We start from the raw sequence: 24,112 nt of genomic DNA, 5'->3' as shown, positions 1-24,112 counted from the left end.
TACAAGAATGGATATCAATGATACTTATAATATATAATTTAGTAGCATATATGGTGATTAACAAACACATGCATATGTATTCATTGTGTGTGTTTGTAACATGTATGGAAGATGTACCAAATTTAACAAAGTAGCATACCACAACAAGACAATATTATACTTATTTTTTGAACTCATGTACTACAGAGCAATATAATTGGTACCGCGTTTCTGATCGTGCACCAACACCATCATGAAAAACATGTATGGAAGATGTACTAAATTCAAAAAAATATCATACGACAATAAGGTTGTCTTATACTTAATTTGCAAGCTCCAGTACTACAGATTAATATAATTGGTATCACGTTTCTGACCATGCACCAACACCACATGAAAAACATGAATGGAAGATGTACCAAATTTAACAAAGTAGAATACGACAATAAGGTATTATTATACTTAATTTGCAAACTTAAATACTACGAAGCAATATAATTTGTACCGCGTTTTTGACCATGCACCAACACTACCATGAAAAATATATATGAAAGATGTACCAAATATAACAAAATAGCATACGACAATAAGATTGTCTTATACTTAATTTGCAAGCTCAAGTACTACAAAGCAATGTAATTGGTACCACGTTTTTTATCATGCACCAACACCACCATGAAAAACATGAATGAAAGATGTACCAAATTTAAAAAATAGAATACGACAATAAGGTATTATTATACTTAATTTGCAAGCTGAAGTACTACGGAGCAATATAATTTGTACCTCATTTTTTACCATGCACCAACACCACCATGGAAAATATATATGGAAGATGTACCAAATATAACAAAGTAGCATACGACAATAAGGTATTATTATACTTAATTTGCAAGCTCAAGTACTACGAAGCAATGTAATTGGTACCACGTTTCTGATCATGCACCAACACCACCATGAAAAACATGAATGAAAGATGTACCAAATTTAACAAAGTAGAATACGACAATAAGGTTGTATAATACTTAATTTGCAAGCTCAAGTACTACGGAGCAATATAATTGATACCACGTTTCTGACCATGCACCAACACCACCATGAAATACATGAATAGAAGATGTACCAAATTTAACAAACTAGCATACCACAGTACGATCATATTGTACTTCATTTGCAACAACATATAGATAAAACAATCTTATCTATGCATCCAATGTCCTAATTTTGTAATATCAATGGTGATTAACATATGTTTACGCATCAAATGTCTAATATAGTAGTATCAACCATGAATATCACATGTTTTGGTGCATGGTCAAAAACGCGGTACCAATTATATTGATGCGTAGTACTTGAGCTTGCAAATTAAGTATAACAATACCTTGTTGTGGTATTCTACTTGTTAAACATCTTTCATTCATGTTTTCCATGGTGGTGTTGGTGCATGATAAAAAACGCGGTAAAAATTATATTGCTCTATAGTACTTAGGATTGCAAAGTAAGTATAATTATACCTTATTGTCGTATGCTACTTTGTTATATTTAGTACATCTTTCATATATATTTTTTATGGTGGTGTTGGTGCATAGTCAAAAACGCGGTACAACTTATATTGCTCTGTAGTACTTAAGCTTGCAAATTAAGTACAATAATACCTTATTGTCGTATTCTACTTTGTTAAATTTGGTACATCATTCATTCATGTTTTTCATGGTGGTGTTGGTGCATGGTCAGAAACGTGGTACCAATTACATTGTTTCGTAGTACTTGAGCTTGCAAATTAAGTATAATACAACCTTATTGTCGTATGCTACTTTGTTATATTTGGTACATCTTCCATATATGTTTTTCATGGTGGTGTTGGTGCATGGTCAGAAACGTGGTATCAATTACATTGCTTCGTAGTACTTGAGCTTGAAAATTAAGTATAATAATACCTTATTGTCGTATTCTACTTTGCTAAATTTGGTACATCTTTCATTCATGTTTTTCATGGTGGTGTTGGTGCATGGTCAGAAACGTGGTACCAATTGCATTGATCTGTAGTACTGGAGCTTGCAATTTAAGTATAATACAATCTTATCATCGTATGATACTTTGTTGAATTTAGTACATCTTTCATACATGTTTTTTATGATGGTGTTGGTGCATGATCAGAAACGCGGTACCAATTATATTGCTCCATAGTACTTGAGCTTAAAAATTAAGTATAATATTGTCTTATTGTGGTATGAGGTTTTGTTAAATTTTATACATCTTCCGTACATGTTTTCCATGGTAGTGTTGGTGAGTGGTCAGAAACGCGGTACCAATTATATTGCTACATGGTACTTGAGCTTGAAAAATAAGTATAATAATGTCTTGTTGTGGTATGCTACATTGTTGGTGCATGGTCAGAAACACAGTATCAGTTATATTGATCAGTAGTACATTGTGTAGAAAATGAAGTATAAAACGTTCTTATTTCTCTGATACAGTACCGACTTCATCAACACTACCAAATACACTACCAACTACACCAACACAGTTATCCATCTGATCAAAATACAGTACAAAATATACCAAAAATAATTGTTCACTCCATTCTAATTTCCTTGAACTCATTTCATCAAACCATATTTGTCACTTAGGATGGCTGCAGCAATGTGTGCCCTTGTACCATCTATGTTGCAATCAGTCTGATAATTCCATATAAAAGGGTCATCACGAGCATACTTGACCGAATCACCTTGCTTACATTACCCCCAAAATAACGAGTTATAAAGGAAGATTCTATTTTCAAATCGATATTTATCGGTTGTCCAACATACTTTAACCCCATCACAATGGAAAACTCTAACGATTTAAAAGGAACCAATACACTACCATCGCCAAATTTGAAGGACAGAGACTGAACATCAAACCTTTTCAACACTGTCTCAACCTTCAAACAACTAAAGCTAAGCTTTGGCATCTTTAACCATTTCGAGAATGGAGAATCATTTATCCACTGTAGTTGTCTTCTCCCGATTACAGATGAAAGTTCTTCTATTGTACTTCAAAATACTGTAGCAGAGCAACGATTTGGTGTCTCATATGGCCTATGGGTACTGCCTTTCACCTCAGATCCTACTCGTTTCCGAACCATTTTTAAATCAAAAAATAACTTTCTGTCATAATTCATAACTAAAAGAGTTTAATAAACAAATTTCACGGTAACAAAGCAGAAAACATACAAATAAACCGAAAGGAAGATTTTTATTTTTGAACTATTTGAACTGTCTACATAATTTTTGAGTATACAAATCATTGATAAATCTAGTTTCAACTGTCAAGACTACAAATAAAATTTTTAAAATTTCACATATAAATGATATTAAAATTTTTTTAAGCCAATGAAGATTTACAATTAAATAAAAAAACCCACAGCCTAAGCATGCTGCTTAAACATAGAATGCATATACATATCACGTGAGCAAATGAGTTATTGAAAAATTGCAATGAGCCAATGAAGATTTACAATTTTAAAAAAAACCCCGTAGCCTAAGCGCTCAAATGCAAATATCGTAACATTAGATCACATTTTCTTCACCAAATTTCAATCCAAAATCCTACTTTAAGCACATAACAACATAAGAATTAAGAAAGAGCGCAAACCGATTAAAGCTTCTCGGATCAGCGGAAGGCCCCAGCGATGATGACAATTTCGAACAAGAGAAAATTCTAAAAAATTGAATAGGAACAAATACTATAACGTGGAGAAGGGTGTGTATGCTTGTTAATGGCGAGTGACTACGACGGCGGTGAGCTACGGTCGCATCAAGGAGCGCATAGAAGTGGAGGGAGGAGAAGAGATGGGGCGAAGCGATCCTGAGGTTGAAGCGACGGAAAGACAGTCATATAGAGCCAACTTAGCCGGTCGTTGGCACAGTCGGCCGGTGATGGGCCCAGTCGCCGGTTGATGATTTGGGGCTTAGGGATTTATCTGGTGAAGTTTTCTGTTGAGCGTGAAGAAGGTGAAATGATGATTTCGGGTTGAGGTTGTATTATTATTATTATTAATGATTTTTTAAAAAATAAAAATGATAAATGAGTGGAAAGATGAAATAGGAAGCTAATAAAAAGAAGTTTGAGGCATAAGGAAGTGCAGTCTATTTTATTCTACCCTAGGTACTGAACACAAACTCAAGTTTGCTTTTACATATCTATCCTCAAATTTCCGTTTGAATTATCTATTAAATCATATATTTATGGTTAATCTAACATTTTATTTAATGTTTGTCTTAAAAAAATTAAAATTATAGTAAAAATTAAAAACGTTTTTTCACGCTTAAGCTCGTTCTAAGCTCGCTTAAGTTTGAAAAGTTTGAAGCTTGACATTCACCCTTCGACACGTTTCACGTTTTTTAGAATCTTGGTATTTGGTCTTACTACATATATTTGGAATGTGACTTTCATTTAAATTTTGGCTTTTTTTAAAATAATATAAAATTTTTATAAAAATAAAACATTTGTGAAATGTTTACAAATCTATAACAATCCGGGACTTTCTGGCCGGATTCATCATGGGATTCCGATTTTTTTTATTTTTTTAGAACTTTTTATCGCTAAAATAATTTAAATATATATCTAATATACTTTTAAATCATAAACTTTTATCATTCATGGTATTAGTTTAAAAAGACAAGAAACATAAAACAAAATCAATTGATTTAAAATAAATTTCAATAGATTTTACTATATTAAATATCAATAATATTATGAAAAATTATTAAAAGTTGTGTATTTAATGAAAAATTGTTTTAAGATATTCCATCTTATATATTTTAATTCAAATATCAAAATATTTATAAAAATGATATAGATGTCAATTTTAAATTAAATAACTCAAAGTAGAATATAATTAGAAATTATCAACCGCATTATTTTTTTATTTTCAATTCAGATCTCGATCCAATCGATTTTTTTCAATCCAATGAAATAATTTTATTTAGGTGAAATAAAACAATTTTTTTAGAAAAAAAAAACAGAATCCGGAAAGTCTGATGAATCCGAGACAAAAAGACCGGATTGTTATAGATTTGTCAACATTTCACAAATGTTTTATTTTTATAAATTTTTTTATATTTTTATATTATTTGTACAAAAAAACCTTTAAAATTTATCTCTTACTATGATTCGAACTTGTTACTCTCACGTGATCCTCCAACTCCGTTTTAACGCTATATCATAACCGCATTGATTCGCGAGCGTTTGAAATCGATTTGATAAATATTTGATTCGTGTTCGAACTTATCGAACTCGAGTGTAACCCAAACATCTTTGAACTTTTTTCGAGACAAACTCAAGTTAAAACTATTTTGTTTGATAGCTCACGCTAGGTGTAACGAATCGAGTCGGTTCGCGAGTTTTTCGAGTAGGTTCGATAAATATTTCATTCGTATTCGAACGTATCGAAATCGTGCCGAACCCGAAAATGTTCTAATTTGTTTCAAGTCAAACTCAAGCTAAAATTATTTTGTTCGATAGTTTGCGAGCCGCTCACAAAATGTTAATATTTTATCAATATAATATAATGATATAAAACATATATACATATTTTGAACCTTTCGGACATTCCGAGCTTTCGAACGAAGTTCTTGAACCTTAGTATTCAAGGAATAGTTCACGAATTAGTTCGAATATTTCGAGCCGAAATCGAACTTCATTTTAATTTGAGTTCGAGCCAAAATATTTGAAATTTTCGAACTTCGAATCGAGTTCGAATTCGAATATACTTAATTCGAACCTAAGTAAAATCAATTTATTTTGCAGCCCGATAATCCAACCGTAAGCTCAACAATGATGGTAAGGTAACTTTGGGATCTTTTTTCCTTTCAATTTCAATTTCTTCGTTTTTATGAATTTCCTTTTTCTAATCCCAAAGTTTTCATTCTCGAAAAATCATATCCTCAAAACATTTTCTTATAACCCCTACCCATAAATTTTCACAAATTTCATTCCATGTCACTCTCTGTCACATTTATTTCTTTTTTTCTTTCAACAAAGTTAGTCATTTTTCTACGTGACGTTGATTTGTCACATGGACGGATCCAGGATTTCAATTATGGGGGGCCGCCTACAAGCTAGACACGAGAAAAAAGACAAGTTATGGTATCATTTATATTCATCTAATTAAGCATCAATTGTATGTTTCGAAAAAAAAAATTACATTAAAGGAATTCGACATTCATTAGAGTTTTTAAATTTTTCTGATAACATCAATACAAAGATTTTTAGTAATTTTTCTTTCAATACATATCATCAATTCATTCAAAAGAAAATCACCCTCAATTAATTTCCTCTGAAGCCTAGTTTGGTTAATATCCATCATCGAGACTGGTTTTTTATGACAGTTGTAGAAGTTGAAAGAATAATCACAAACACAATCACTATAAAAATAAGATAATATATCTTTGTTGTTTCTCATTCTCTTTTATTTATTTCAAATATGTTATTTTATTACTTTAAAAATATATGTGTGTCTATCTTCAAATACAATATATATATATATATATATATATATATATATATATATATATAGCTCCGATCCCCTGCACCCTAGGGTACAGAAAAACTGTGTGCGACCACTAAAACCCGGTAGTTTGTTTTTTTGTACCACAAAAACCCACTACCGGGTTTTAGTGGTCGCACACAGTTTTTCTGCACCCTAGGGTGCAGGAGATCAAAATTATATATATATATATATATATATATATATATCAATTTATTTTATACTCAATTCGTCGCATATATATATACTTATTTTTCACACATATTAACAATTTTTTTTTCGAAAATGTCAATTGGTAAATAATTTTTTATCTTTATTTAATGAATACTTATATGGTGTAAAAAATTATTGAAAGTAGTTTATGTATTTAATAAAAAACCTAATAGATTATGGACATATAAATAAAAAAAGTGAAAAATATTATTAATTATCGCATAAGTCTATATATTTTGGAAATAAATGAAAAAATGATTATATATGAAACTAAGAGAGTATGTAATTTTAAATGATAAATTTTAAAAATATCAATAATCAATAAATGTATAAATATTTTAGATCTTTGAAGTTGTTTCTTCAATTAGTATGATAGCTTTTTTATTTTATTTGTTATTATAATTTCATTTTATGTTATATAAAAATAAATTTTAAAATTTTCGGTAAATAAAAATTTATCATTAGATACCAATTTAGATATTTGATGACAATAAATAATAAGAGGAAAATAAGAATGTATGGATGTGAGAGAAGAAGGAAAAATGGCAAAAAATAAAAAAGAGAATAGAATAAGAGGTAAAAAATAAAATAAAACTCAAAAGACGAGAAAAGGAATATTAATTACATAGTATTTAAAATTTTTATTATTTTTTTTTAGCATATGTGTATTACCCCAATGATAGATCTAATGTTCCATTATTTTTCACGTCAACAATATATCATTAATTACGTCTATGTGTAAAAATAGGAACCACTGGATATATGATTTAGGTATTACCCATATGTTAGGATCTCATTAACCGTTGATCTACCTCTGATTAGTCGTTACCAACTCATTGATAGGATGATAAAAAAAAATAAAAACTAAAATTGCAAAACAAACTACCAAAATTGCTAAGATAAGTTTGTTTGATGTGGATTGGAGAATAGATTAATGATCTAGAAATTGCACATGAACACATTTTGTGGAAGATGAAATAAATATATTAAAATAAATAAAAAATAAATATTTAATTAATTAATTTTAATATATATTTATATTAATATTAATTAATAAATGATAAATTAAATTAAATGATGAACCTATAAAAGTATAAAGAAAAACTAAAAAAAATATTATTATTCATACTTCAAACACACGTAGATAATGTAAGAATCAAACAACACGCTCAATGTGGGACCCACTTTCTCAATCGACGGATGACATCGTAGTTTCTAATATCGACGGTCAAAATTTACACACGTAATCCGAAACCCTTGACTCATAAATCACTCCAAGCAGTAATAATTAACCCTAAAATTTAGCAGTGCGCAGTTTCAAACTGCCCTTCTATTTACCCCTCTCCTCTCCGCTTCTCTCAGGCGTCGCCGCCCGTCTGTCCGGCGGCGATATCTTCCCCCCTCCGTCGGATATCCGACCTATGCATCCTTCCCTCTCCTCCCATTACTGAAAACCCAAAAAAATCAAAAAATCTCGCGAAAAAACCAAAATTCTTACACCATTGTCTTTCTACTTTTGGTCAAGCGTTTTCAATCCTGTTTTGAATTTTTTTCTCTGATTTTGGTAATAAGAAAGAGGAGAGGGAAGTCATTTGGAAAAAAAAATCAAAAAAAAATAGAAAATTCTCCGAAAAGGAAAAAAATCATTTTCTCTTAGGGTTTTGAGATGGCGGCGCCTGTTCAGATGCAGACTCCAGTGCAAGTTGTGAATGCGGTTCCCTCCGGCGGTGCGCCGTTTGTCACATCGCTTTACGTCGGTGATCTCGACGCGAACGTGACGGATTCGCAATTGTACGATTTGTTCAGCCAGATGGGAGATGTGGTTTCTGTTAGGGTTTGTAGGGATTTGACAAGCCGTCGTTCGCTTGGATATGGCTACGTCAACTACGGCAACCCTCAAGATGGTTCGAATATTGCGCACCATTATTATAATTCGATTTTTGATTTAATATGGGCGCATTCTATCTTGTATAATATGGGCGCATTCTATCTTGTATCTTTGTCTTTGATTGTCATGTTGTTTCTGGAGAGTGAAAGTGCTTCAAAGTTGTCATTTTTTTGCTGTCTGTGTCGATAATTATTTGGACTCAGGATCTTTTCTAATCTGCTATATATTGTGCTATGTTGTGAATGACGAGCAAATTTATTTGATTTTCCCATTTAATTTGCGTTGGTTCATGTGATAGGTATATTTCACATCGTGTTTAAGTTGTCAAATACTAATGTACTCCTATCCTTTAGATATGATGTTACAACATACCATTAATCTTAATGGTAAACTCGTTTTCATGTCAATTTATTCATTCAGCACCAGAGAATCCCTTTCTTATCTTCTTTTTCTGTAAATTTTTTTTTCTTGATGACAGCTGAGAGAGCATTGGAGGAGCTGAACTTCACTCCTCTCAATGGAAAGCCGGTTAGGGTTATGTATTCTCATCGTGACCCTAGTATACGTAGAAGTGGTGCAGGAAATATCTTTATTAAGGTTTGTCTTCCAACATTTCCGCGCAATATTCCTTTGCATGCATGCATAGCACATCATGGTGTTACAGACCGTGAGGTCCATTCTGTAATTCTTACCGCTAACACCTGTTATGATTTAATTGGTTTGAGCAGAATTTGGACAAGGACATCGATCATAAAGGGCTTCATGATACGTTTTCTGCATTTGGGAACATTCTCTCTTGCAAAGTGGTTACAAATTCTTCTGGTCAGTCAATGGGCTATGGCTTCGTGCAATATGCTGGTGAGGAATCTGGCCAGAAAGCTATTGAGAAGCTCAATGGCATGCTATTGAATGGAAAACAAGTTTATGTGGGACCATTCCTGCGCAAGCAAGAAAGAGAGATGTCGGTAGACAGAACAGTGTTTAACAATGTGTTTGTGAAGAATTTATCTGAATCAACAACTGAAGAAGATCTTAAGAAGACATTTGGTGAATTTGGATCAATAACTAGTGCAGTGGTGATGAGAAATGAAGATGGAACATCAAGATGCTTTGGATTTGTTAACTTTGACAATGCCGAGGATGCTTCTAGAGCTGTTGACTCTCTTAATGGCCTGAAATTTGATAATAAGGAATGGTATGTTGGAAGAGCTCAGAAGAAATCTGAGAGGGAAACTGAATTGAAACATCGTTTTGAGCAGACTGTGAAGGAAACAGTAGACAAATCCCAGGGACTAAATCTGTATATCAAAAATCTTGATGATAGCATCAGTGATGAGAAACTCAAGGAATTGTTCTCTTCATTTGGATCGATAACATCATGCAAGGTTGGTGGAAAATTCTTGAATTTGGTTGGAAAGTGTCACCGTTTTTGTTGATATTTAATCCTCTGGTATTCTGTGGCTTACTGAATTTGCTCCAATTCTTATTCAGGTGATGCGAGATCCCAAAGGAATAAGCAGGGGGTCAGGATTTGTTGCATTCTCCTCTCCTGACGAGGCCTCTAGAGCTGTGAGTTTATTTGTGTGAATTCTCTTCATTTGTTGCCTTCTCACTTAATGATCTCATTTCAAATTTTTTTAGCTTTCTGAAATGAATGGCAAGATGATTGCTAGCAAACCTCTTTATGTTGCGCTTGCTCAAAGGAAGGAGGATAGAAGAGCACGGTTGCAGGTATTTGTTGGTTGTTTTTCAAACTTACTACATATTGTCTAGGAACATTGAAACTGAAAATCTGAAGTGTCAATTATAACCTTGTTGACCTGATAGAATGATTGTGGTTCTGTACTGCTGCTATTTTCATTCACCATTTTTGCAAAGCTTTTTTAGGTCTCCCCTGAGCAGTTTATTTTTGTTTCTCCATTTATATGTTGTTCAGTTTTATACTTCTCAATTTTCTGTTACCTTTTGAACGATTGGATGTAAATATTGATTTTTCCAATCATTTTATTCAGGCCCAATTTGCTCAAATGCGTCCAATTTCTGTCATGCCTACTGCCACTCCTCGCATGCCTATGTACTCCCCTGGTGGCCCAGGCCTAGGGCAGCAAATATTTTATGGACAACCTCCGCCTGCCATGCTCCCACCCCAAGTAAGTATATTTTCACATGATACTTGGTTCAAGTAATTACATTTTTGCATGATACTAGTTTACGAAGTCCGATGTTCAGTGGATCATGTTGGAAAAGAAGTTGTGGATGACACACAATGTTTGAAACAAATATTGCAAATACTTTATGTTCTTGGAGATAGGAGGGGAGTGTTAATTTTACTGGTACATTGTTTGTCACTGAGAATTATCTTGCAACTGAATTTGAATTGTAGATTTGTTTTTGAAATATTTCGACTGGCACAGCTTCGGATTAGACAATATGTTTGAGATCTTTATGATGCATGTAATGCCTTGTCTTTCTCTTCAGCCTGGATTTGGGTATCAGCAGCAGCTTGTTCCTGGTATGAGGCCTGGTGGGCCTCTCATGCCAAATATGTTTGTGCCTATGGTCCAACAAGGGCCTCAAGGTCCACGTCCTGGTGGTAGGCGTGCCAACGGTGTTCCTATGCAACAAGGCCCACAGCCTGTTCCTGTAATGCAGCAGCCGGTTTGTGGCCCTATTACTCTTGCTTTTTTCCCTTGAATTCTTGCTTTTTTCATTTGTTTCTTTTATGCAGATGCTTCCGAGGGGTCGCGGCTATCGCTACCCCCCTGTGCGCAGCATTCCTGATGTCTCTTTGCAAGGGATGGCTGGAAGCATGATTCCTGTCCCTTATGAAATGGGTGGCATGCCGTTGCGTGAATCGGGAATATCACAGCCCATACCAATTGGCGCGTTGGCATCTGCACTTGCAAATGCATCGCCCACAGAACAGCGGACGGTGAGTATGGTCACGTCTCTCTCATTTATATGTTCTCATTGTTGCGGCTAAATGTGAATTTAAGTCATTTTTCTTTTTAGTCTTTTCCCATCAAAGAAGTTAGTGCACCAAATGACCAAAAAATTATTTTCTTTTCCCTTTAAGCTATTCTGGATATATGGCGTCTACGAACATAGTAAATATTGAATTGAATTGTCCAAGTCATCATTTATTCTTGTCAAATTTGAGTCTATTTTAAGTTTGGTATGCCTTTATTTCATAGACTGCATGTTAGATTGTATTTGATTTCTAAGTTAAGATGCTGGACACAACTAGTGTCATTTAGTTGTTCAACCCTTCACAAGCAGCTTGGCTTTGGCCCTATAGTTTTCTTGTGATGTCTTCTGATACGGATGAGTTTGTTTTTTGGTACATACATAGATGCTGGGTGAAAATTTGTATCCACTTGTGGAACAATTGGAGCCAGAGATGGCAGCCAAGGTGACAGGCATGCTATTGGAGATGGATCAGACTGAGGTTTTGCACTTGTTGGAGTCACCAGAGGCTCTTAAGGCTAAGGTTGCGGAGGCCATGGATGTTCTGCGGAACGTGTCTCAGCAGCAAGCTGGCAACCCTGCTGACCAATTGGCTTCTCTGTCTTTGAATGATTGACTTGGTTTGAGGAAACATTGTCGTGCCAATGTCTCATCAGTTAATGGCAGCTGGTTTTAGTTTTATACTTTTGATGCTTGAGACTTCAAAGTTTGGGATTTTCTATGCCCCCTTGGATCCATTTTTTTTTTTGGCAACTTGAATATTGAATGTGTGGACGTGTGGAACCTTTATTTATGTGCTCTTTTTCCAATATTTTAACCTTTCTTTTGGATTGATTTGGTTGATGTTTGGATTTCCTCCTGATGTTCATTGATTGTCGTCGTAGGTTGAGTCCGATTGATTGGTAGCATACTAGCATATGGTATCTATTGACACAATTCATGCGTTTACTTAGTTCCGTTGTGGGGAGCTAAGATAACACAAAGATCGAACTGGCATCAATAATATAATCCTAGAACTTCGAACAATATTCGACAAAAAATGCTAAACTTAAAAGATATATTCTCTCCTTGAAGAGTTATATTTAAAATGTTTTTAATTTTTAATATCCTACAGTTTAGGTTCTACGTTTTTAGTTTTTATATTATATATATATTTAAAGAATGTGATTGAATAAGATTTATGTAAAATGTTTTTGAAAAATATCTTGTGTATAGTTTTTTTTAAAAATGTTTTTTAAAATATTTTTAGAATAGAAGATAATTGATTAAAATCAAAATATTATTTTTATAGAGTAGTAGTTTAAACACATTTATTCTTAAAATAAAATAATTTTTAAAAAAAATTATAAAAAAACTAAAAAAAATATTTTTATAAAATGTCTTATAAATACTTGTGCGAATGAAGGGTGGAATCTTGGTGGTACCAATGTATGTTCTGGATAGTTTTTCAGATTCATTGTCAATTTAACCTAATCATCAATGTCTTCCAAATCCTCCCTTATTGGAGTATTTTAAAATGGACTTGTAATGCATCTGATATTACATTCATAATTCCAAATGAGTTAATTTTTAGAATACAATTTATCTAAAATGTTGTTGAAGTTGCTAATAGTCAGCCAAGGTTCTAAAAAGCGTGAAGCGCGTCGAAGCGTGAAGATCAAGCTTCAAGCTTAAGCGAGCTTAAAACGAGCTTAAGCGTAAAAAAACGTTTTTAATTTTTACTATAATTTTAATTATTTTATGACAAACATTAAATAAAATGTTAGATTAACCATAAATATATAATTTAATAGATAATTCAAGTTTTAAACTATAAATATACATATTTATAAAAATGTTTTCATTTTAAAAAATAAATAAAAGCTTCCGTTCTAAAAAGCGGTCGCTTAATCGAGCTTAAAAATTAAGCTTTAAGCAAGATTAAGCGTCGCTTAAGCGAGCTTTTTAAAACATTGTGCAGAAACACGACTGTGAAAAAGTTTATCTGGCTAAACAAAACTCGACTTCCAAATGTCGGCGAGACGTTATTTAAGGATCATATTTGACTTGATGTTTAGTATGAAATAGAATTTTAGGCAATTTAAACCTTACGAATTCAGGATCGATTATGGAACTGACTACCAAGATCGTGTATATCTATGGTCATAATCAAACTGTTAAATAAACAAGCTTTATACGAACTAGAGGACCTAATTAGTACAGTATTTACAAAACTCGCCAAACCTCGTGCTCGACCCGCGACCCTCTCTTCACTCTTCGGAAAGGCATCAATTAGTCACATTTGGGCCTCAAAACAGTTACTCCGTTAATACACAAGCACATCACACCTTCAAATTTAAGTATCCAAGCGAGTAACTTGCCTTTGTCTCATTCCAACCACAGCAGCTGCCGGATTGTCTTCATTGTCATTATCGTCGGTGCCATTAGCAGTGGAATCTTGGTTCTCGAGGGTAGGATGGGAATCAGATTGTTGATTCTCCAACTTCTCCCCAAAATTATGGAGTCTACGACCAATCAAATATCGGTCGTCGCGTATAGAATTGTGGAGATTGGTGAACCAAACATGAAAGCGTTTGGCGCAGAAAAATAGCAAACTGAGGATGAGACATCCCACCCAGGCGAATCGATAGACAGCAGAGTTCACTATTAATGGGTACCCTAGTATGGGAAAGACGCCTCTTGCTAAAACGTAGGGAACACATAAGGCCGTAAGCAGCTTCATAATGATTGGGAGGACTATCTCACGCATCACCCAAACACCTTGGAGCCGCGAGAAACCATCGTCTCTTACCCTTTCAAATTTAATACGCCAGCTCTCGTCCATTAGTGGCATCATGTGATCCAGCATAACCTGTTAAAATGAAATCACAAGTTCAACCTGCATCAAACCATCTAATATCCCTTCTACACTCAAAAGACTTGGATAAAACATAAATTTGCGGACAAGTGGTAACCAATTTCGTCACAGTAAAATAGGAGGTTTTCCTGATAAGATATGGACAAAGAAGTCTACTGCTTACCAGTCTAGTCCAGATCTTCAAAAAGATTAGTCCTAGAGCCCAATCCTGGTACAGAAGAAAAACTGGACTTTCATCCACTGGCACCCGCATAGGCACGATCACGAGAAGTTCAAAGAGCAGTCCAATCAACACAGGAATGACGAAAATCTGGAATATTAAAGCGATCCACATGTTAGCAGAACAACAAATCCATATGACAATATTTAATCACCGACCAACACATTCTTACCCATATTGACAAGAGAAAAGAACTCTTGAGAATAATGCCGCACCATTTTGTAATCTGTTTGAGCAAAACTCGAGTTCTTCTGGTTCTTACAAGCTCGATACAATACCTCGTTCCAGCCAAAGCAGTCCAAATAACATAGCTTCCGATCACAAAAGCATACAAATCTAATGAAAGAAAAGGAGAGTAATTTTAACATAGCCTCATAACAAAGGAATAAAAAGGGGATCATTAATCGACTCATTCAATAAAATACCATTGCATTTAATGCCATGAGTAATCGGGAGAAGTGGGATTGCATTGAAGAGTAATCGTCCAATTGAAATGGGTACAATTATCAATGCAGAGTTGAGGACCAGCAGGGTCATCCAAGCCACCACCAACAGCAGCACGATTCGGAGCACAAAGGCCCACCTTCTAAAAGATTAAATTAGATGGTATAAAGGAATAAAGCCAAAGTTGACAATTATTTTACAATGAGATTCAAAACTTCCGCATAATGTCAATACAATTATAAGCTATACACAAGGCATAGCTAAGATTTGGCTAAATAATTTTTTTTTAAAAAATCATAAAATTGATAATAACATATTAAGATTCACCAAATTCATCAATTGGTAAACTTGACAGTTAATTGCAACCTATAAATTAAAACAGATGGTGAAGAAATTAATGAGAAAACCAATTCCAAGGGTTTCACCAGAAGCATCTGAGTACTGCAATACCTCACCCAAACTCAATATATTGATGCGACACAAACATATAATTGAAGCACCCCCTCAAACAACAATCAGATAGTTTGATGAAAAGCTCAACCAAGCAAAAACTATCAAACAACTGAGTGTGATGTTAGTTAGCCGGCAATCCCATTCTTGCTACACCTTCATAGCAAGAACATAAAATGCTTATGAAAACACAGGCAGCTTCATAGAATAACAGCTGAATCATACAAGCCGTTAAATAAAAAACTCATCCAAAACTCAAGCCATAGAGAATTTAAATTTCCTTTAAGGAAGCCTAGCACTTAAAATTCGTTCACAAAATGGAAAAGGTGAGAGAATTGAACCAGTAAATCTCCTTTTTGTCTTGCTTTCAACACCATACTTAACAGTCACATCATCTAAAACCTCACACTTAGAAAATTTTGAACCTTCAATATTTGCTGATGAATAGAAGTGACAAGATGTTTTAATCTTAGGGTATCATGTAAATTCTTTAGGCCATTTTCCATGAATAGGCATGAATTTGATGTCACCCCTAGGCTGAAAAATATTTTATTTTCTCCAAAATTAGACTCTACCACTACTTTTGCCATACGGTCACTCAAGTTATCAATATAGATATAATTTCACCTCAATTTCTATTGGACACTCAGCCAACACCATGGTCAAATGATGCATATCAAAGTGAAAATTTGGCAGGTGCAAGAACAGGAATATTAAATTAACTGTTTAAATCATGAGTAAAATTAAGGCAGCCTGACCCTTTCTCACACATGACGTCAGACGATAGGTTACCATCAAACTTACTCTGGGTCGGTTGTTTCATCAACTTCATTCTCTCCAACATTAGTATTTCTTGCTACACGTCTGGGACTGTTTACAAGTCCAAGGGGCACAGCACGTTCCTGCAAAGCAGCATGGGCTTGTCCTCTATCCTGCCGACCCAGATCCCCATTTCCATTTTCCTGTCCACCATTATCCTCTGGCTTTGGTAGTAGAAAATCTGTTAAACCAAGCGCCCACCCAACAGCAGTAAACCAACACCGGAGAATGGATTTGAGAGTATGCCTTAGCTTAAAATGTTGGACAGCGAAAGGAATGCATATTTGAAAGAGAAGCATGTCTGCAGGAATTTCAGTAAACGGGTCGGATACCCTGCAAATAACAAGAGTCATCTTAAGAATTGAAAGGACCTGGTCCGTTAACAGGACTAAGCAAGGTCGAATTAACATTAACATTTGCAAGCGGGGAAAGCAATCTTACGTAATATCAAGAGGGAAAATGGAAGGAGCCATCCTCATTGCAAGCTTAACTGGCAAAAATACAAGCATCACTATCAAACTACCATAGACAACGACAGACAACAGAACCCTACGAGCATGTTTGTGGACAGGATCATCAATCAGATCACGGAAAGGGTTGTAATTTGGATCAGCAGGATCCCGGAGAAAATAGAGCACACCATTACGCAATACCTACATGGACATATAAAATGATTCAAGGGTATGTAAAATAATGCCTTACTTTATCCACATACAATAGGAAATTATTAATTTGGAACAATAAGTACCCCTCGAAGAAGGCTGACAAAGATGCTTATTTGCAGCATGTAAACAATTCCTACAACCCAATGAACCAAGGCACTCGCCAAAGGTGAGATTGAGAAGAACTCAACCCTCTGTGATATTGTCTTCCCGAACATCCTAATAGTGCAAAGATCAAGCCACCAACCGCACATGAGAGGAAAAACCCCAAGTTCAATAACCAGGAGGAAGGCAACCTTAATCATAGTCATTAAGTGTCTCATGGCTGCCACAAACTGCCTGAAGAGGGATGGAATAGTTTCTGCAATGGACGTAAAACCATAGAACCTCCCCATGGTCAAAGGCTCTCCTCTGGAATACCTAATTAAGGTAATAATCCCAACGTAGAAGATAATAAATGCAAATATAAACATGTATCCAACAGCGAGGGTGGTGACATCAGAAAGGCGTGACGCCCCAGTAGGCTGAACTTTCAAAAGGTCCGCTGCAATGGCAGAGCTAATGTTGACCTCAGTTTGTCCTGTTGCATTTACTTTCAGAGCATCGACAACCTGACCAAGCAAACTATTTTCATTGCTATCAGATGTCAAATTTACAGAAGCCGTCAATGCAGTCTTCAGTGTAAGATTGGCCAATGAAAGCGCTGACTCAGTAAGAGGTACAACTGCGGATAGCAAAGGACTAGCAGCAGAAGATAAAAACCATGACATATAGAAGAGTATAATTCGTCCTAATGAAAAGGGGATGAAGATCACAACGCCGAGGAATATCATGTTGCTTGCAAGAACCTGATGAAAAAGAGAAGGAAATAGAATGAACCAACCATGCAGCATATTTTGGAAAAGAAAAAATTAGACAGAGTTAATCTCAAACATGATTTAAAAATAAACACAATCTAATCACGATTTTCACAAAGAAATTAAGATTCGAGGACAACTCACAGTGAATGCATTTTCCACAAGATGAAATACAGGTCCCTGCATGCCAACCAGTTCATCAAAAGGTACATCCTCTGCGCCATCGGCATCATCCAGACCATCAAACATCTGCTCAACATGGGCCTCAAGGCGAGCTGCCTGCATCTCCCACCTAGCTGCAACATTTTCTGCATTCCTTCGGATCATCTGACCGGCCCCACCAATTCCCTGTGCTCCACCATCCTCAGCATTCCCATCGGCTGCAACATTTCTATTGGCTTGAGCAGCCTGCCTTCTTGCACCTCGAACTCCATTTCTATCTCCTTCATCTTCTCTATCAGCATCATGTCCCCCAAGTTCGCGTAAATGTCTGAAGTAATCTCTCAGTGAAGTAGCTCCAAGGAAAATGAACACAATGCTTGCCGAGAGCAGAAATCCATGTAAACAATCTGTAAGAATGACTGTCGTACCCAAATGACTCAAAAATAGTCTTTGAGCTTCACCAAAACTTCTAACAAAGGCCAACCGCCATATCCAAAACGTGATAAATGGAATTATGAGAAGCCAGACGCAAAGCACAAAGCTGAGGCGTAGAAAGAATTGTAGAACATGGTAAGCTTTCATGGTAATCCCAGCAATGAATTCCAGAAATGGAAGTCTAGTCGGGGCATTTTCCGCATAAACCGGAGAAAATGAAAATGGGTGTTTGCAAACCTACACTCAATGAAATCAGCAAGTGAGGCTTAGAATGTCCCGGAATTAAGAGGTAAGCACCAAGTACATAAATATCCTTTTTTATACGTTTCTTCAAAAACAGGGATTAATATTTCATAGCAGAATGCTGAACAATGAAAGTCTTACTAAATATGTGTTGACTCACAAATTCAGGTTCATAATGTTGACAAAAGTACACCGACAATTAAGATAAAGAGAACAATCAGACAATCGAATTCAATTCCACCTCGCACAAGGGAAAACAAAAGAGAGTCAGGGATTTATTTTCCTGTCTCTTCTCACTTTCATTTGGGTACAAACTAAACCAAAACAACTAATTACCTGCCGCCTAATCACCAAATAAAGTACCCGGGAAATCTTGACTCACCAAAACTCTCATCAATCCATTTGGAAATGAAATAAAATCATGCCAAAAGAAATCACAGCAACCAAACTACAATTCGAAATTTTAAAAAAAAATTGAACACTCACAAGTCAAAACCACAACAATCAAATACTACGAACCTCGCATTGGCGAGCGTTACTGTGATTAAGCCACTGAAGAAGACATTCCTGGTGCACAAACTTGATGCTTCCGCTGCACGCGCAGGGGTACTGCAGCGGATTATCAATGTCCCCAGGATTCCGGCAGATCCGGCAAACATCCTCCTCCTCCTCATCATCCAACAAATCGTACTTGCTTGCCCCGTTAATATCAATATTTTTCGTGTTGTTACTGCTGCCGTAACTACTCGCGCCGGGAAAAGAATCAACCGACGACGGCTCCGCCACCGCGTGAGACGAGGACGGCGATCCAAGCGACGCCGCCTCCGTTGCCGATCCGATCTCCATCCAGCCGGCGGGAGGAAACAGGTGAACCCCTAGGGTAAATGTTAAATTCGTGTGTTGGGGAATGGAGGTGGGGTTAAGATTTGGGATAATTTCATCTTAGATAGAGGAGGAGGCTATTTATTAGTTGATAATAACTGAGATGGCGGTTTTGCCCCTGACGTGGAGGTTGTTTTGGGAAACGCGTATGTAAATAAATATTTATATTCGTGGGATGGCCTGGCCGGTGGCTGCTGGTCAAATTCCTAGTGTGGGGCTTCAATGGAAGCTTCTAGTTGATATTGCCCTCCGTAATTTCGTTTTTGAGAAGGAATTGTGAAATGTAATATGTAGCGTGGATGTGCGTATATCATGACTTTTTTTTTTTGTACTTATATCCGAAAGGTTTAGCGGACCTGACCTAACTTCGGTCTTTGACATAATCGAAACTTTTTGTTTTTGTTTGTCGGAGACCATAATGTAAATCATTTTTTTGAGGAGAAGATAAGTCTGGAGTTGGAGGAGGCTAAATAGAAATTATTGTGCATCTTTTCTTTCGTTATGTTGTTGAAAGACATTTTTTTCGTTAAATTAAAATAAGGTCATTTTTTTTATTGCAGTTAATATACATCAAACTACATCGTCATTTAATTTTCATTGTCATGCGAGATATCAATAATTAAATTCATCAAAAGTCGTATGTAATATTTCATTTGCTTCTATCATTGAACAAGATTATATTACGCTCAAAACTTCGTTTTTCATCAATCAGCTCATTCTATTATGTTGTTCTTTTATATTTCATGAGAAGCTCCACTCATATTTGAATAATCAACTACCACGATTTGATTATGTTTAAAATGTAGAAACACTTGATGCAATATAAATAATGTATTTGTCGTCTAGTGAGTAGTAATACAATTATATTGTTGTTACATAATTAAAAACTCCCATTTTTGTTACTAACTAATTAATGAGGTTTTGTTTCAACATGCATTTTAAAACATTTTTAGATTTTTATAAGTGAAAAAACTTTATGTTTTTTCACTTATAAAAATCTAAAAATGTTTGACAAAATTTTTGAAAATATTTTTTTAAAATTCTCTCCATATGTAGTTTTTAAAAAACAAACGAGATGTGTTTTTAAATATTTTTAAAATGAAAGATAATGATGAAAATTAAAATGAAAAGGCACAACAAAAATATATTTCGATGTTAGTTAAGTCAGAGCTTGCGATTAAGCAAAGACCAACTTTCTTCGAACAATGACTTTTGGTTCAATAATAACAATGACATAACTAAAAGTAGGGTCTCAATTTGTATGTGTTTAGGTTGGGTTGACGTAATATATTAATAAAAAATTCATCAACCCGAACCTCAACCAATCCGAAAATCATCAAACTGAACCCAATTTGAATTCAAACATATATAACCCAACTAACTCGATCAACCCAAACCGACCAATTTTTTTTAATTAATGTTAAATTTTAAGTTTTTATACATATATGTATGAGCATATATGTATTATTATTATTTAAAAAAATTCTAGTATTTTATTAGATCGAGCCGTTTCAATATATTTCTTAATTTTTTTACAAAAATAATAATAATAAAAAGTTTGGGGTCATCTTGGGTTGACCCGAATCCAATTCAAACCCGATTAATTTTGTTGGGTTAACTTTCGGGTCCAATTCAAACCCAAAACCCCCCAATTCTAACCTCATATTTTTCAATCGATTCGTGTCAAATCGATGGATTGGATTCACTTTTCACAACCCGAGGAGAGAAAAAAAGTTATTACAACTTAATAGAATTCAATAAATAATACTGAGTCAATTGAAATGATTTTAGCGTAGACGTCGTTTCGCTAAAAATCTAGAACTCCAAAAATCGATTTTGCCAACTATCTTGGCTGACTGAGTTTTGTATGGTTTATTTGCTATTTGGGCTTCGTTTTTAATGTTTATTGGGCTAAAAAAACTGATAGCATTGGGCATTTCGATTGGGTGTTTAAATTTTATTTTTTTTAAAGAAAAACCAATTACACGTCCACCTAGCCATTTTTGACGGGCAATTGATTTCGATATTATAATTTTGGAATGAAAATGACTATGTTATGTGAAAATGGTCAGGCTTTTTCAAACTAGAAAGTGACAAATATTGGATTTGCCCACCTTTGTGGATTATCTTTTTCAAAATCTTTTATTGTGCTACTTGCTTATCGATATATATTTTTTGAAAGTCTGTTTGCTTGTCGATATTGAGTGATTTGAATGAAATATTTGAAATTATTGTATTTTGAGATGAATTTAAAATCTACTAAAATGACTAAAAAGGAGTTAGTTGAGACTTAAAATCCATTATCAAATAATTTTACCCAAGTAAACCAACGAATAATGATTTTAACTGACGACCAGTATCTTTCAACCAAAGGAGAAGAAGAATTTGCAGTGCTTCTCCTCTTGTGGTCTTGTTCCATTTTCGTTGTACCAGATTATGTGGATTTTTTTTTTTTAATTTAGAGACACAAATTGGAATCTAATAATAAGGTTTCTTGGAGAAATATTCCCGAATTATCTCTCTTTCTCTTCATTTGTAGCTCAGAGCTCAATTATGTGAACAACAACCATTCCATACTATTTCTTTCCCCAGTTTTTAATGACTAAAATATTAAGATATGATTCGGGATAGCAATTTCACAAGCATGTGCTATCTCCAATGGGGACAAGTTTGAGGTAATTTATCGGGCACAAGTTCAGATTCGGGAAAAACTCAAATCCCTCGAAGTTGGTATTGGGCGGAGTCGATGAAATATATATCCCGTGCGATAATGACAATTTCCAAAGTAAAAATTTGGGTTAGAGATGGAAATGGGGATGAGTACTTAGTTAGTTCTCGTGAGGATGAGAACGATATATATATATATATATATAGGTCACATATATAGGTCACATACTTAGTTAGTTTTGGATTCACATATATAGGTCATCGTCCGTCCATCATATTATTTATCCATCCTAGATATGATTGGTGGCCAGGTAGATGTGTTAAAATGGGCTTACACTCGTCGGGTTGACATGCCCCGCCATACAAAATAGGTGGGTTGTGTTGACGATTCTCAACCCGCCTAAAATTGGGCCGACCTGGCCCGACCCACCTAATGATGGATTGTGGTGGGTTGCGGGTTGACCTGCCAAAATCCGCCAAATTACACGTAGGCTCGCCCCGCCACCTAAAATAGGTGGGTTGGTTGATGTTTTTCCAACCCGTCTAAAAGGTAGGCCGGCCCACCTCGCCCTGGATAATAATGAGTTGCGATGGGTTGTGAACCAACCGACCCGCTGATCCGTTTTGACACATATAGGGCAAGGAAGCCGTATTCGTTTTTTAACCTTTGATTTCGCTGAATGGCTTTATAGCACTAATGAATAAACAGAATAATGATGGACATTCCCTGTAATAAACAATATACAACAAATTTTAATTTTTTATTTTTGAAAAAACATCACCCGCTATTAAATGTGACAGCCGTATTAAAGTAATTAATATATAAGGAAACTACATATAAATTATAAATAGTATATTGACCCACAAGCAAAATTTCAATAAAGAGGGTGGGTGACGGGTGTGGGTTGTTTTCTTATTAACACATTCGGTTATTTAGTGTCTAATTTTTCATATAGTATTTTTATGATACCAAAATTCGACATGATTTTTAAAGTACTCGAGTATTTTTTTTTTACACATTACTCGAGTATTATGAACCTGCGAAATTTGTATTTGTTTTCTCATTAAACAATATTTTTTTTACCAACATGGCAACATCCTCTAGTTTTTACCATGTTTAATTATTTTATAATTTATAATTATAATTATAATATAATTTATTTTGAACATGGGAAGTTAACCGACGGACCAATATTTAAAATCTAATGTCTCTACGGATTTTCAGGAATATTGGATACCGGATTTGGTTATTGAGGTATATATAGATTTTTCACGCACTCTAGGGTGCAAGAAAATCATAACGCACCGTAGATTTTTATTTTAATTTTTAAAAAAAAATAAAAAGCTGCAACATCTGAAAAAAAAACACACACATATACACACATATATATATATATATATATATATATATATATATATATATATATAAATAAACTGCAAGGTGAAAGCCAATTCAGTTGACACTCAACTTGCTACTCCAAAAAAAAAAAAGTTTTTCAAATGTTCATGTAAACACCTAAATTTTTATTTTATTTTTTTAAATGTTGCAAGTTGGCGCCAACTTCCTAGTGTGTGGGGAGAAAATATTGAGATATATGTAGAATCTTATTATTTAATAAAAAAATATAAACTCAAATTAATGATGAAATCTAAAATGATTTAGACATTTTTTTATTTTTTACCTAAAAAATTTAATTCTTATCTGTAATTTCTTATTGCGTGTTTAAAATTTAATTTTCTATTTCCTATTATTTTTTGTCTTTGTACTATCTTGTTTATATTTTAAAATTGAATCGTATTTTTATTTATATTTTTTAAAATTTTAGATTAGATAG

The 24,112-nt window shown here is 34.5% G+C and overlaps 2 protein-coding genes across 3 annotated transcripts; one reads left to right on the top strand and one right to left on the bottom strand.

The window, feature by feature from the left end:
* Positions 1-8,025: 8,025 nt before the first annotated feature.
* On the top strand, positions 8,026-12,433 carry LOC140859780 (polyadenylate-binding protein 2-like). The gene is made up of 9 exons (XM_073262333.1): positions 8,026-8,628; positions 9,091-9,209; positions 9,341-9,997; positions 10,104-10,181; positions 10,254-10,343; positions 10,625-10,762; positions 11,091-11,270; positions 11,341-11,544; positions 11,965-12,433. The coding sequence occupies exons 1-9, from the start codon at positions 8,391-8,393 to the stop codon at positions 12,193-12,195; spliced, it is 1,935 nt and encodes a 644-aa protein (XP_073118434.1). The 5' UTR covers positions 8,026-8,390; the 3' UTR covers positions 12,196-12,433.
* A 1,302-nt stretch (positions 12,434-13,735) lies between these two features.
* LOC140894417 (probable E3 ubiquitin ligase SUD1) lies at positions 13,736-19,677 on the bottom strand. Of its 2 annotated transcripts, none has more exons than XM_073302924.1 (9): positions 19,248-19,677; positions 18,033-18,722; positions 17,118-17,879; positions 16,811-17,022; positions 16,355-16,702; positions 15,082-15,242; positions 14,829-14,992; positions 14,600-14,746; positions 13,736-14,430 (listed from the first exon to the last, which is right to left on the bottom strand). In XM_073302924.1, the coding sequence occupies exons 1-9, from the start codon at positions 19,572-19,574 to the stop codon at positions 13,915-13,917; spliced, it is 3,327 nt and encodes a 1,108-aa protein (XP_073159025.1). In that variant the 5' UTR covers positions 19,575-19,677; the 3' UTR covers positions 13,736-13,914. The 2 variants fall into 2 exon arrangements, with proteins under 2 accessions (XP_073159025.1, XP_073159026.1); XM_073302925.1 differs by having other exon boundaries at positions 15,082-15,239.
* Between the last annotated feature and the right edge of the window lie 4,435 nt (positions 19,678-24,112).

Source organism: Henckelia pumila, chromosome 4 (genome assembly GCF_033568475.1).
Source record: "Henckelia pumila isolate YLH828 chromosome 4, ASM3356847v2, whole genome shotgun sequence".
Lineage (NCBI taxonomy): Eukaryota > Viridiplantae > Streptophyta > Magnoliopsida > Lamiales > Gesneriaceae > Henckelia > Henckelia pumila.
Note: the sequence above shows the minus strand (reverse complement) of the source record. Positions and strands in the feature narration are given on the sequence as shown.